This window comes from Bidens hawaiensis, unplaced genomic scaffold, assembly GCF_021521415.1.
Source record: "Bidens hawaiensis isolate Kalapana, Puna unplaced genomic scaffold, B.hawaiensis_p1.1 tig00020911_1, whole genome shotgun sequence".
NCBI lineage: Eukaryota > Viridiplantae > Streptophyta > Magnoliopsida > Asterales > Asteraceae > Bidens > Bidens hawaiensis.
In genome coordinates this window covers 330,940-346,502 of record NW_027493227.1, presented here as the reverse complement: position 1 = coordinate 346,502, position 15,563 = coordinate 330,940, and the positions used below count along the sequence as shown (strand labels likewise).

General features: G+C 32.1%; 2 protein-coding genes and 1 pseudogene across 2 annotated transcripts; all 3 read left to right on the top strand.

Annotated features, from left to right (window-relative positions):
* On the top strand, positions 1-3,340 carry LOC143562123 (putative polyamine transporter At3g13620; annotated as a pseudogene).
* A 2,097-nt stretch (positions 3,341-5,437) lies between these two features.
* LOC143562126 (feruloyl CoA ortho-hydroxylase F6H1-3-like) lies at positions 5,438-7,449 on the top strand. The gene is made up of 2 exons (XM_077050026.1): positions 5,438-6,150; positions 6,856-7,449. The coding sequence occupies exons 1-2, from the start codon at positions 5,642-5,644 to the stop codon at positions 7,427-7,429; spliced, it is 1,083 nt and encodes a 360-aa protein (XP_076906141.1). The 5' UTR covers positions 5,438-5,641; the 3' UTR covers positions 7,430-7,449.
* A 1,170-nt stretch (positions 7,450-8,619) lies between these two features.
* Positions 8,620-14,026, top strand: LOC143562119 (uncharacterized). Its single transcript, XM_077050021.1, has 8 exons — positions 8,620-8,745; positions 10,178-10,602; positions 11,191-11,355; positions 11,453-11,515; positions 12,163-12,291; positions 12,389-12,439; positions 12,530-12,670; positions 13,002-14,026. The coding sequence occupies exons 1-8, from the start codon at positions 8,622-8,624 to the stop codon at positions 13,767-13,769; spliced, it is 1,866 nt and encodes a 621-aa protein (XP_076906136.1). The 5' UTR covers positions 8,620-8,621; the 3' UTR covers positions 13,770-14,026.
* The last annotated feature ends 1,537 nt before the right edge of the window (positions 14,027-15,563 follow it).

Here is a 15,563-nt window from a genome sequence, read left to right as displayed (position 1 = left end):
AAATATAGTATACAAGTCAACTTTCACATTAATGAAATATATATATCCTTATATATTTATATCCAACAAAATCCAATTTTCTCTATACTCAAACCAACTCATCCTCTCAACACTTATCACCATGGGCCTTGAAGTAACATCAGAAATCCCAAAACCACCATCCACCGCCACAAACCGCCAAAAACTCACTCTCATCCCCCTAATTTTTTTAATTTATTTCGACGTTGCTGGTGGCCCATACGACGAAGAGCCCGCCGTACAGGCCGCGGGCCCACTCTTCGCAATCATCGGGTTCCTCATCTTTCCCTTCATTTGGAGCATCCCAGAGGCCCTTATCACCGCGGAACTCTCCACTGCCTTACCAGGCAATGGAGGGTACGTGATCTGGGCCCACAGGGCCTTTGGCCCTTTTTGTGGGTCCTTAATGGGCTCATGGAAATTTCTTACTGGGGTTATCAACACTGCTGCATTTCCCATTCTTTGCGTAGATTACATGAAAAATTTGTTCCCAGTGTTCTCGGCCGGGTGGCCGAGAACTCTAGCGATCTTATTTTCGACTATCTTCTTGTCGTTTGTTAATTATGCCGGGCTGAATATTGTCGGGTTCGCCGCGGTTGCTTTAGGAATAATCTCTCTTTTGCCGTTCATCATCATGTCACTCATTGCTATTCCTCAAGTCCAGCCACACAGGTGATGTTAATATTATTAATTAAGTAGATTGTAATTTTTAAAATAATAATAATAACAACAACAAAATATTGAATATATTAAATTAAATGTAATGGTGCTATTAATGAAAATATTTTGAAAATCATAACTGATTCACATATATCACGCAGCAAATCACTTATTTTTTTTGTTATGTATTAATTTAGTTATATTAGTTCTATAAATATAAATGAGTTGTGTATTATACATGAGTTGGCATGTCCAACCCGATACGAATCTGAAAATTGTGTAAGACATATGAACTCGTTGTGTTAACGCGAATATTGTGTGCTTTTTTTTTTACTCTTTTGCATATTAATACGTTATAATATAAATTTTCCAAAAAGAAAAGTAAATACAAATGCACATAAAATAGTAACATTTTAATTGTAAATTCTTATGTTTATTTCTTTTCCAATTTTAATTTTTGTCATAAATTACTCAAGTTTTAATTTAAGGAAAAACAAAATTTTGAAGAAATAAAATAAAATCAAATATAATATAAATAGGTAAGATTTTTTTTAACGACCAATCAAGAAGTTATATAAATGAAAAAATATCGACCTAGCAAGAAGCTAGACCGAGAAAAACACCAAAACACTTACAACGTCAACAATCAAAATACATCAAAATTAAATACTCTCTACCTCTCCTACGTAATGTCTAAATTCTTAGACCTATTAGAAACCCGCAAGAAACTTGACGCTTTTATTTCTCCGAGTAACAAAATTTAAAATTGGAAAGGAAATAAACATAAAAAATTTACAATTAAAATGTTACTATTTTATGTACATTTGTATTCTCTTTTCTTTTTGGAAAATTTATATTTTATAGTATTATAAAATAGGTAAGATTTTAATTATAAGATCTTGAAAACAATTTTGTTTGTTTTTAATTATATTTTGGAATAGAATCAGTGTTTTAAAAACCGGTTCAAACCGGCCGGTTGAACCGGTTAAACCCGATTTCGCACAACAGACCGGTATATTGAGTCCGGTATTTTTGGCCGGTTTGCTAGAACGTCGTACCGGCGGCTTTTGGCTAAAATACCGGTTTTTTACCGGCAAACCGGTTTTAAGTTCGAGAAATTATTGATATTTCCAGCCCAACTTTTCTAAAAAATTACTTTTAACCCAACGGTTAATATTTAAACGTGTAAAATTTAGGACTATTTTTAAAAAAATTGAGTGCTTTTGCATTATCTTTTTAATATGGATAACTTTTGGATTAATTTTTGTTATGAAATCATTTAATTTTGGATTGAAGTTACATTTATAAGAAATTATAAGGTAAATTATTCAACCGGTTGAACCTCCCGGTATAACCCGGTTCAACCGGTTGTACCGTTTTTTAGCTCAATCCGGTACAAGTAAAATACCGGTTTTTAAAACATTGAATAGAATACCAAACAATGTAATTTATGACACAAAACACATATTTTATAGTAAAATATATAATATAGAATATAAAACAGTTAAACATGTCAACTTGTCGGATTGACACGAACATAACCCGTTTAACTAAACATGTCAACTGGCCCCAACCGTTTTATACTAAACTCAAACTCACAAATTTCGTGTAATAAACAGGTGGTTGAGTTTAGGCCAAAAAGGTGTTAAAAAAGACTGGAGTTTATTCTTCAACTGCTTATTTTGGAACTTAAACTTCTTTGACATAGTAAGCACAATGGCTGGAGAAGTCGAAAAACCGAAAAAAACATTCCTGAAAGCGCTCTTTTCCGCAGTAATCTTAACTAGTTTAGCCTACATTATCCCTCTACTGGCCGTCACAGGCGCGGTTCCACTAGATCAAAACGAATGGGAGTCAGGGTTCATGGCAGTCGCAGCCGAGATAATATCAGGCAAATGGCTAAAAATCTGGATAGAAATCGGCGCAGTGTTGTCGGGCATAGGCTTATTCGAAGCGCAGCTAAGCAGCTGCGCGTATCAAGTTCTCGGCATGGCGGATTTAGGGACCATTCCAAAGTGTTTTGGAGTGAGATCAAAGTGGTTTGGGACTCCATGGGTGGGAATATTAATATCAACTATGATAACATTAAGTGTCCCACATGGAGTTTACTAACATTGTGGCTTCGGCGAATTTTATATATAGTTTGGGGATGTTGTTGGAGTTCGCGTCGTTTTTGTGGCTTAGGAGGAGGTATCCTGCGATGAACAGACCGTTTAAGGTCCCGCTTTCGTTGCCAGGGCTAGTGGTGAGTTGTTTGGTGCCTTCAATGTTTTTGGTTGTGATAATGGTTCTTGCTAATAAGATTGTGTTTTTGATTAGTGGGTTGATGAGTGTTGGTGCTGTTTTGTGGTATTTTTTGATGAATTATTGCAAGGCTAAGAAGTGGTTTGTGTTTGCAAATGGGGATGAAGTTGAAGAGATTTTAGGTTGAGGGTGTTAATAGCTTGGTTTATGTAAGTTTGGTAATATATATATATATTTAGTAATCTTTTGTTTTGTTTTTGGTGCATGATGACTTGTTAACATGATAAAGAAATGAAGTTAAAAGTAGTTTGGGGTGGAAGTAAATGAGTTCGGGTCATAAGCATGTTAGTATGCAGCGGGTTCAACCCGCATCACATGTATCATAGCTTGTTTAAGTAATTGTGTTAAAGCGTTAGTACGCTTAACTCTCATGACCGTCCAGTTTAACATGTTTATCGTCTGTTTAACGCAACACAACTTGTTTTGTCAAACTCATTTACTATTACCTTCATATGTAAACGGAGTTGTATTAAAACGAATAAAGATTACTTATTACTTACAATATAAGAAAATAAAATAGATACACGTAAACCAGATAAACCTAAGATTTACGCATACGTAGAAAATGTTAATAAGTAATCTTTGTTTATATTTCTAGGTATTTGTGGTTTATGATGATATTTCATGTATTTTTATCTATTAAGACTGTCTTATATAATCATGATGATGATATTTCTATTTTATAAGTAATTATTTAGATGTGTGAAAACGACGATTATTATATGGTTAGACCCATGGTTTAGACCCGGCCACACTCCATTGGATAAAAGGGCCGGCGTTCCATCTCTCTTCGTTGCACTTGCATTATATATAAACTGATTACACGCTTTATTAGATCAAGGTTATACCTTCCTTGTACTCGCTTTATATATACACTGATTACACGAGATACTAATAATATTAACGACTTCAAAACAAATATCTAACAAGATAAAAGTAAAAAAAAAGCATAAATGTAAAATACAAAAAAAAAGAACAAAATATATATTTAGATTTATTTAATAAAAAAATAAAGAGCATAATTTATCAAAGAGAAGTAAATTAAATGGTAAAAAAAATTATTGTTAAAATAACACAAATTAAGGTTTACTCTTGTCACCGCTCTTCGCATAGTAAAAATTCATCAATGCCAATCTTAGTGATCAATATTGGTTGTGGTGTTCCACATGGGAAGCCATAAGCCACTTCAACCCCGTACCCTCAAAGACGTATATACAAATTGATAATTCATTGAACTGCAAGTGCCAAAATTTTATCTATGAATGTACGTTGTTGTAGAACTCGTGTGATACAAGGGATGCTTAAAAGAAATATAATTAATCTATATAAATTATATAATTCATTTTTTTTAAAATCTATATTTTATCATATTAAATGATTTTATAAGTTTCAATTGTATTTTCTAATGGAATATTCATATAAATGTGGTGTATTTTCACATAATCTTCATAATCAAGAAAAAAACGCATGGTGACTTTATAAGTTGTAATTATATTTTTAATAAATATCAAATTTTAACAAAAGATGATAAGACATTTCACTATGAATCATCATATATAAAATTAGAAATAATAAAACATGCATTTGTATTACAATTTTGATATGAATGAGAACATCATGGATTCATAGAGAGGTTGGACGAATATGTAAGAAAATTGCTATTCATTCATAATTTCATTTTTCTCTTCATTATTTTATACCTATAAATATCGTTCATTAAATTTTACCACATTTTTACACTCGAAAGTGTATATAAATTGATTTAATAAAAAAATATATATGATTTTATTAAAGATATAAATATTTTGTTTATATATATTAACATAAAATACATGCTTTTATTAAAAATAGAAGAATAGTTTGAAAGAAAAATTTAGATTAAGAATGAATTTCCAAGTATAGTGTGTCTCTAGTTATTTTTTTCTATTTAATAGATGGATATTTATACATCTATTTATTGTTTTGTCATCATAAGACAATTATATCTCTTTTATTGTTTTGTCATCATAACATTAATTTGTCAAGATATCAGTATAATTATATTAATTATTATGGTTTTCACATTTATATTAGACTACAAGTTGTTTATAACTAAATCTGATCAACAATATTACACAATAATGATAGATAAGAATGAATTAATTGCCACTTCCATTTTCATGGGTGGTCAAAGGAGTTTTCTAGGTTTCCTTTTATGGTGATGCCAAAGTTTGAATCATGGTTTATGTACACGTTATGAAATATCGGCATCATTAATATAAGGAGGATTCGAATTTGAGTAAGGCGGGTTATATGCGAATGGTAAGTCTTTCAAAATCCCCGACAACCGGTTGCACTTATCTCTTAAAAAAAAGATTAGAAAGAATTTAATGTAAACTTGAAAAACAGAAAATTAATAATGTCAGTTTAATATTGTTCCTTTTTTAAAAGAAAGAAGTTTTTATTAATTATTTCAAATGATCACCCTCACTTCTAAAATTGGATGATTAGCATGATACAAATATATTAATTTTTTTAAGGTTTTATTATCACAAAACAATCACATTTATATTGTTTGTCTTAATACATGAATATTATCATACCCATCATTTACTATAAATAGCACCAAATGTTAACTATCAAGAATCTCATAAACCATTAATTTCTCTAAACTCTAACCATGGCCTCACCAATCTCAATCAGCAACTCAAACTCACTTAACATTCTTGATTTCGCGGTGAACAAAGGTCATGGAGTGAAAGGCTTAGCCGAACTGGGACTAAAGACGTTACCTTCTGAATACATTCAACCTCCACAAGAGCGGATTGATACGAGCATCAAAGATGCACATCTAGACTCCATACCGCTTATTGATATGTCAAAATGTGAAGATCCGAAAGTAGTGGAAGCAATATGTAATGCAGCACAAAAATGGGGCTTCTTTCAAATAGTAAACCATGGAGTCCCTATGCATGTTCTTAAGGATGTCAAAGATGCAACTCATGGATTTTTTGGGTTGTCGGCGGAAGAGAAGTTGAAGTACTCAAAAGAACGATCGGTTACAAATAATGTTCGTTATGGTACAAGCTTTACTCCTGAAGCCGAGAAAGCACTCGAGTGGAAGGATTATCTTAGCCTCTTCTTTGTCTCGGATGATGAGGCCGCTTCTCACTGGCCTCCTGTTTGCAGGTAAACAGTGGTGTGAGAGTGTGTTACCTTACAGTTCTTGGTTCTCAGTATTTGCATTAAATGGTTCCTGGTGCGGTTCCAGGAAAAACCGAAGATTCTAGACGTTGAACCGACGAACCGTAATATTAAAAACTTTTAAAAAAATCACCATTCCCAATTTTTTATAGGGTTTATTAGCCGGCATTCGTTAAATCATTCTTTAATTCAAAATCTTCATTCTTTGCATTCAATTAATACCTAGTAGCCAAGATCAATTCTGATTCAAGCTTTCAAGGTAATAATATAATATACAATGATGATCTTTCTTTAGTTTATCGTTATTAATGATTTATTTAACCTAAACAATTAGTTTCTAATAAAAAAACATAATGGATGTTCTTGTTATAATATAAATTAAATTTATCGTGAAAGAAAATATATAATTATATAAACTTATTTAGCAATTTACAAAGTTTACACAACCCATTTGCTTAACCTAGTTTTTGGTAATGTGGTGTCATGTGGGTTACCTCAAAACATCTTTGTTCATAAATTATAGAATTATTGTGAATTATTACTGAATTTATGTTTTTAATTGTACTACAAAAATATAGTAATTTGTTTTTTTTAATTAACATGATTCGTGTATTTCATATACTAAAATACATTATAAGCTATCAAGTTCAAAATTTAAGGTCATATATTTTTTTTCTCTTATTTTTTAAGGAATCAAGCTTTGGAATACATAAAGAGCTCTGAATTGGTTGTCAAGAAGCTACTTGAAATACTAATGAATGGAATGAATGTAAAAGAGATTGATGAAATCAAAGAATCAATGCTAATGGGGTCAAAGAGGATTAATCTTAACTACTATCCAAAATGTCCTAACCCCGAACTCACTGTTGGTGTGGGTTGTCATTCAGACGTATCCACACTAACGATACTATTTCAAGATGATATCGGGGGGCTTTACGTGAGAAACACAGAGACTATGAAATGGATTCACGTCCGTCCAAGTAGTGGATCTTTGGTGATCAATATTGGAGATGCACTTCAGATAATGAGTAACGGGAAGTACAAAAGTGTTGAGCATCGTGTCAGTGCTAATGGAAGCCATAACAGGATTTCAGTCCCGATATTTGTTAACCCGAAGGCTAGCGATGTTATTGGACCTCTACCGGAGGTCCTTCAAAGTGGAGATAAACCACTTTATAAGCATGTTCTCTACTCAGACTATGTCAAACACTTCTTTAGAAAAGCACATGATGGGAAGGCCACAATTGAGTTTGCAAAGGCATAGGTTTCATGATATTATGAATTTTACTTTCTATATTTTTATGTTTCTTTCTCATTTATTTATTTTTGTTTCACCTTTTTAGAACAATGATACATCTTTATTTAAACTTTTAGTTAAATGTTACAGCTTTAAGATTATTTCACAAACAATACTTGATTGGTTACAACTTACAAGTCACATATAGTATTCGAATTCTGTTACGGTCATAATAGTATAAGGGCTATAGTTGTAACTAGTAGTAGCATAAGGGTCTAGGTGTAAATATGTTAACGAACACTATAATCGTAACGAACTCTATAATTGTCTTCACAGACTAAACAAGGAATGTCAAAATTAGGAAGCAATTTCCAACAAGGACCCGTTAACATGACACGGAGTTAAACAAATTGAACTTTCAGTTCAGCTTTGATTTTGTGTGTAATTAAACCTGAAAACTGAACTTATTGATTTTTGTTCTTAATTTTGATATAGGTAATTAATAAGAATTTAGTGTAACCCAATTATTTTAGCTCAAATGTATATAAATAAATTAATAATTACTAATTAACAAAAAGATTTAGGCTTAAATTCTTTATATTGGGCCAACTTTTTGTTTAGCCCCAAAATTTCAATCCCAAATAACAAGATCGAAAAAAACGAGCCAAACTCAAAACAAAAATGAAAGGTTTTCAAATCAAAATTTCAGTTTTTGGTTTAGTTTGAGCACGAAACGGACCCACCAAATTTTTTTCTCAACCCAAAAATTTCAACCCCATATATCAAGATAAAAAGAAACCGAACCAAACTAAAAAAACGGAACCAAAATTAAACAGTTTTCAAAAATTGAAATTTCAGTTTTTGGTTTAGTTTGATCCAAAAACCGGCCCAAACCCACTTTTTTTCTAGACCCAAAAATTTCAAACCCAAATGGTAAAACAAAAAAAAGCGTGACAGCCGTAATCGAATGGTTTTCAAAACTAGAAATTTTGATTTCTAGTTTTGCTTGAGCCCAAAACCGACCCAAACCAACTTTTTTTGTTTCTCGGCCCAAAAAAATCAAACCCAAATCAAAGGGTAAAACCGAAAAAAAAACAAAAACCGAACTAAATTCTGAAACATGAGGGGTCGAAGTTGAATAAATATCAAAGATATGTATACATATACATACATATATATATATATACAGGTTCCGAACTCATTTGGAGACTGAGTAAGAATGCAACCAGAGACTCCTCCGGCAACGATTTCCGGCAACCGCCGCCGGCGACGACCGCTGGTGAGAAGCCGGACGATGGAAACCGTTCTTCATATTCTCTCAATTTGCAATCAATATTATTCAGGTTTGAAGCTTCAATTTGTAATAATATTATTTAATTGTATTTAGGGTTTAAGTTCTTGTAAGTAGTTACCAGTGTTGTAGTAATCGCTAGGCGCTAGTCGGGCGGTCGGGTAGGGACTACCGGTTAATTATCGGGTGGGTTGTTTAGCTGGGATTAATTGGGATTTTTATGACCATGCTTGTAACTGCAAAAAAGTTATTATTTTTTGAATGATCATGAGTTCGGAGATTAATCGGGATTAATTGGGATTTTAACAACTATGCTTGTAATTGCAAAATTATTAGTTATTAAATGGTAATGAGTTCGGGGATTAACCGGAGTTAACTGGGATTATTCGGGATTTTTACAACCATGCTTGTAACTGCAAAAGTTATTATGTTTTGAATGGTAATGAGTTCGGGGATTAATCAGGATTTTTATGATTATTTCCATGCCTATAACTGCAAAAGTATTAGTTTTTGAATGGTAATGAGTTTTTCATCGGAACCCAAAACCGAAGATTACCCGACAAGTTTTCGGATTCGTAGAGTGATTTTAGGATATATTTCAGAACCTGAAATTTTTTTTTCTCAGCCCAAAATCCAAATGGTAAAACCGAACCCAAAAACCGAAACTAAATTCTCAAAGGTGAGGGGGTCAAGTGGCATAAATAATAATAATAATTAACTAGCAATTAAGTGGGATTATTTGGAATTAACTGGGATTAATCGGGTTCTAATCGGGATTTTTACAACCTTGCCTATAACTGCAAAATGTTATTAGTTTTTGAATGGTAAATGAGTTTTTCATCGGAACCCAAAACGAATTATCCGACAAGTGATTTTGGGATTAATCGGGCGATGGGGTAGGGACTAGCTGTTAATCGGGATTGTTACAACTATGCTTGTAACTGCAAAAAGTTATTATTTGAATGGTAATGAGTTTTTCATCGGAACCCAAAACCGAAAGCTAAAGTTTTTGGATTTCGATAGTGATTTTTGAAAATTTTAGATGTTTTAGATACCCGAAATACGTTTCTTTTAGATGATTAGACTATTAGTTAATAGATATCAGTTATAAGTTTTGGATATTTCGGATATCCATTTCAACACCCTGAATTTTTTTAGTTTGCAATTAACAGGAATGGATAAACTCATGCATTGTAAGAATACCATTTAGAAGATTGTATTATACAAGCACATCAAAGTTTTATGCTTTGTAAAATAATCTGCAAAAAAAAACGGTAGAAATTAGTTATTTATAGCTTGTCCTATGTAAAGAGTAGTTACGGTGGTAACACCTTGGTTTAAAGAAAACACATAAGTGGCAAAAAGACGCGCCTCGCGTTGTACAAAATGGCTCAAAAACTTGAATTTGACACTGTCAAATGCAGTAGTAGTAAAAGTAATCACTTTTTCGATCATTTGACTAAATGTTTATTTTTTACATGTAGATAAGGGCACCGATGTTTCACCTGATGATTGTTTATTTCAAGAACAAACGTACGTAGATGAAACCCAAGAAAACGGTTCATATAATTCGCAGGTTGAGCCAGCTGAACATGATCATAACATATCAAAGAAGGATCTTTCTCAAAAAGTCAACACCAGTCCTTCAGTCAACTTTGATGCAAAAAGTCAAGAAAATATACCCGCAAATGACGATGTTGAAGAAGGAGAAATATCGGGAGGTTTTGCAGGCACCAAATCAGACAGTATTATAATCCCGTTATCTACAGAAGCAGTTGAAAATGGTAGTGTGCAGGCGCGAGTGATTAATAAAACCACAAGAAATTTAGTGGATTATTCTGAAATAGCTGTTAATGCGAAATCCCAAGAGTCTGTAATGCAAGCAACCAAGAAGCGGGATCTAGTGAAGGTTTGGATTCTTTTAACAAATTTATTTAAGTTCTCAACCGTAAAGTTTTTATTTTTTTCGCATTACATAGAGAGATGGGAATATGGTTTGACTTTCGGTTGGGTTGACCCGAAACACTTTTTTCCAAATTCTTTATCTGTTTTTTTTTTCAAATAATTAATGTGTCAAGTTTGATTTACTAAAATAACGCTGTTTCAGCAATAATATGTTTTTTTTTCTTTTGATTTGGGACGTTTGATAGTTACAAACTAGTTGTGATAACTATTATGACAGATATTATTTTATTATTAGATAGGTTTTTTATTCCGGTAAGTATTTGATTTTGAATAAACTTAGGGAACAACCAAACAAGTTATGCATCCTGCAAGTATTTTAATAAATAGAGCTCTAGGGCTGTAAGCTATCATATGATTACTTTGTTTAATTATTTTATATTATTTGGTTCGTTCGTAATAATTAACAGAGTCTGCTGGTATCAGCTTCTTGATAACTATTGCGACAACAATATTTTATTAAAAACATATTACATGATTACTAGATACCCTGTTTGACATGGTTATTTTCGGCTTCTATATCCGTGCATGACAGGATAATGGTGCCCAAAATACTAGAAAGAGGCAGGGATCTTGTACTGAAGAAGAGAGTAGAAACAAAAAGTTAAAGACGTCTGTTGACCCGACAACCTGTCATAAAAATGTAGCATTGCTCGGTGAGAATGCTTTTCAAGAAGTTGTTGATGCTACTACAAACAAGGTACTAATTTTCATTCATTTTGCATTTTTTACGTTGTTCTTTTTCTAGTTGGTTGTCATCGGTTAAGTACTTAAGTAACTGATTTTTTTCCAAACAGGATTCGCTTAATGAAAAGAAAACGAAGCGAGTTTTGACCCAGGAACGAAAAGCAAAGAAAAAGGTTCGCTTTAATATAAGTATGAATTTATTGAAGTTTATTTAAAAATGAACTTAATCTATGTATTCATATTGCTGGTTTCAACATCATTTCTGCTCTTTTATTTCTATATTTATTGTCCACAAGAAAAAAAGCACAATTGTTAAAACATATAATAATAAAGATGATGTATCTGATGTTTTATATGCGGAAAAAATATAAAGTTAATTTTTTACACATAATTATATGTAAAATATATTCAATCATCATAAAAGAAAAAAATCAATCCTCATTAATAAAGTGACAAAAAAAGAACACAAATTCTTCTAAGCCGGTATTCGAAACCGCCACCTTCGATTTGTAGGTACACGTGCCTAACCACTTGTTTTGCGTTACTTTTGTTATTCATCTCATGAGAATAATATATAACTGGTATTAATGTTTATGGCAGTTTTTTGTTATATATATATAAATAATGGCACTTTTACTCTTAATGCATCTATGATACCATGACTTGGAAAACTTCCAAGATTGAATAATGGGGGTAAAATGGGAAAGTTAATTATATTTATCCCTTTTGATGTATGCCTATTTTGGTTTTATCGGTTAAGTTTATTCCCCATTATATGAATTAATCCAACTAAACTTGTCACCATTTTAATGTTTTTCAGAAGAAGGATAGACTTAAACGAGCTGAAAAGAACAGAAAACTTGGCATCAAGAGATTGACACTTCAACCGGTGATTAAAGAGAAAAAAATAACTTATTGTCGTCACTATATGAACGGAAGATGCCATGAGGTTAACTTATAATTTAATTATTTTCTTCTTCATTTTCATAATTAATATTTATTTATCTGATACTTATATTAATTACAAATCTATTTATTAATTACAGGGCGAGAAGTGTAAATTCTCACATGATACGATCCCCTTGACAAAATCCAAGGTATTAACCGAAACGCGTTTTGACTTGTTAACAAATATCTTATCTTAGTATCTGTGAGAAAATAACCTGTTTTTGTGATTGATTTTGCAGGCATGTTGTCATTTTGCTCGACACGCGTGCATGAAAGGTGATGATTGCCCATACGATCACGATCTCTCCAAATATCCATGCAATAATTATCAAACACAAGGGTCGTGCAATCGAGGTTCAGATTGTATGTTTTCGCATGAGGTAACTAATAAAAGTAAAATTCATTATTTTCCTTAAAAAGTTTGTTATAACTTATATGTATCATTCTAAATTTCATAATATCATATAACATATTTACTATTTCAAAACAGTAAATTATCATATTTGATCCATTTTATAGTAAATAAATAAAAGTTGGTCATTTGTAACAATCTGATTCATTGAATAAGCAAAAATGAATAAATTTTATTCACCGTGAAATTCGTAATCGTGTATTAGAAGCGTAAATATGTTATTTTGAAGAATAATACTATGAAAGTCAATTTTCAGAAGGATGTATATCGAGTTAATGCTCTTTTGTTATCAATTTCAGGTACTACCGAGTGAAGACTCCTTAAATGAGTCAAACAAGTCAAAGCCAGAACAAAAAACGCCTTCAAATTCGGGTTCTAAAAAAGTAGAAACAAAATCATGCTTAGTACCCAAATTTGTTGATGTTACACCAAAGGTAGATTCTGTGGTCAAGGAAATTACCAAAATGCCCCTGCTAAATCAAGATTCGAAAGAAAAACCAAAAGGGCCCGCAGTGATACATGATTCTGAAAAAATGACCAAAACGCCCATTGTTGTTCCTCGTGGTATAAACTTTCTTTCGTTTGGTAAAAAAACTGGTTTAGAATCCAGCTCATCTCCGAAGGTAGTTTCTGAGGCCAAGGAAATTACCAAAATGCCCCCGCAAGTTCAAGATTCTGAAGAGAAAACGAAAGGCCCCCCGGTGGTACATGATTCTGAAGAAATTAGTCAAATTACCAAAACGCCCACCGTAGTCCCTCGTGGTATTAATTTTCTGTCGTTTGGTAAAAAACCTGGTTTGGACGACTCAAATTGTGGATCTTCGTTCAGAATCAGCAACCGAGTTGAAAAGCCTCGGATAAGCGATGCGGTGGGTGAGGGTTTGCGTTCCGGTCCAACGGTGAGTGTGGTCAACGAGGCCAAAGCTGACTTTTTAGCAGATAAAACGAGTTCTTCGAAGAAACCAATTCCTATGATGTCATTCATGTCAAGCACATCACAGATGCTGCTTCGGTCAACTTTAGCTTTTGCAAATGAGCTAGACTCGGGTGTTAAGTCAAAAGTTTGACCATTATCTGTCATGAAGATTTTAACAGCGGAAATTGTGAAATTGAATCAATTTTGGCTAAAAGATTGCTATTTTTTTTTATTTTTTTTTATTTTCATTTAAATATACATATGTGATCTGACTGTAACATATCATAATTTACTTCTAAACAGTTGATGGTTATATAATAATTACAATATCATAATTTGCTTCTAAGTCGTTGTTTCAAACACGGAACCTGTTAAGCCAACCCAAACTTGTTTAACTCCATGTCGTGTTAACAGGTCCTTGTTGGAAATTGCTTCCTAATTTTAACATTCCTAAATTTGTGACGAGTATGTCCGAGAAGACAAGTGGAAAGCGGCGTATTTGAATTACGCAGCTTGTTAACATATTTACACTTATACCCTTATGCGATTACTAGTTACAACTATAGTCCTTGTATTATTATGACCGTAACAGAATTCGACCAAAAGCAGTCACCCAAAACAAAGTCAGAGTCCAAAGTCAATAATAGCTAAGATCAGTGACAAAAAGTCAATCTGGCGTTGGGTTGACTTGCAAACATATTTACACCTAGACGATGCAAATTTTTACACAATCAATGTTCCAAATTGCACACCTTTGATTATATCATTCTAAACAAAACATTTACACAAGGACAAAACAATACTAATATCATACAAAAGTTTTAGTTTGTATCATCTATTTATATTTATGTAAAAGAACCTTCACTACCTTCACCTGGGTATTGCTAAGAGCAACAAAGCCTCAGCAGCAATCAACTCATCAGTGGTGAAAAAATCGGGAAAAATTATTTAAGCTAAACATTGTATTACTTCATTCTCTCACTTTTTCAAATTATGTAAACATATAGGATTTCATTCCTACGCTCGGTTTTGGTCAATTCACCCGACATCTCTGACTCAAATAATCCTGACCAAAATAAACAACAATCGACCACTTAATACTCGTGCGGTCGGTGTGAATTCCGTCCATACATGTAAATTCCTGGTTCCGGTTTTCCGAACCCGAGCACATGAACTTTATAAGACTTTTATACATTAAATGTTATTAAAAAAAAAACAAATATGAGTAAAATTAAATATAATAATATAATACTAACAAAAAAACAGTAATTAATAAGCTAAAGACAAGTTGAAGACTAACATGTTTTAAAAACGTGAGACATTTTTAAAGGTTTTTTATTTATAATGAGAAAAATATAAATCTCTCTTCTAAATAACACACTTTTGAATTTTCTCAAAATATTATGGGTTCGTAGATTGGAAAACGTGTATGAAATTATAAAAGAAATGATGTGATGGGTAAAATGACGGTTAGAGTGGTAAGACACGTTTTTAAAAAATTACATTCAAATTAAAAACCAAACATATAATAATCCACACTACTAACTCTTTTGTATTACAAAACCTATCTTTTTCTAAACTCTTTTTTATTACAAAACCAATCTTTTTTAAAAACGTGATTCATAAATTTTAGGATCATAATATTACAATGTGTGAACCATTGGGCACGATTAAGTTGATCCATACATATAAAAAAATAAATACGTGTTATTTGTAAATTAAGTTTATTTCACTTTGAGAAGCTTCTAAAAGATAAAAGTGATGGTAAAATTGTACGTATATAATAAAACTTTAAGAACAGTATATAATAAAATTTTGGTGGTCAAATAATTAAAAAGGTAAAAGTGGTAGTAAACCCGTAAAAAGAAAAAAAACCACCATTCCCATCTTTGTCAAAAGTGGAAACACATGAGATTTATATCGTAAAAATCAATCGTTAGATCTT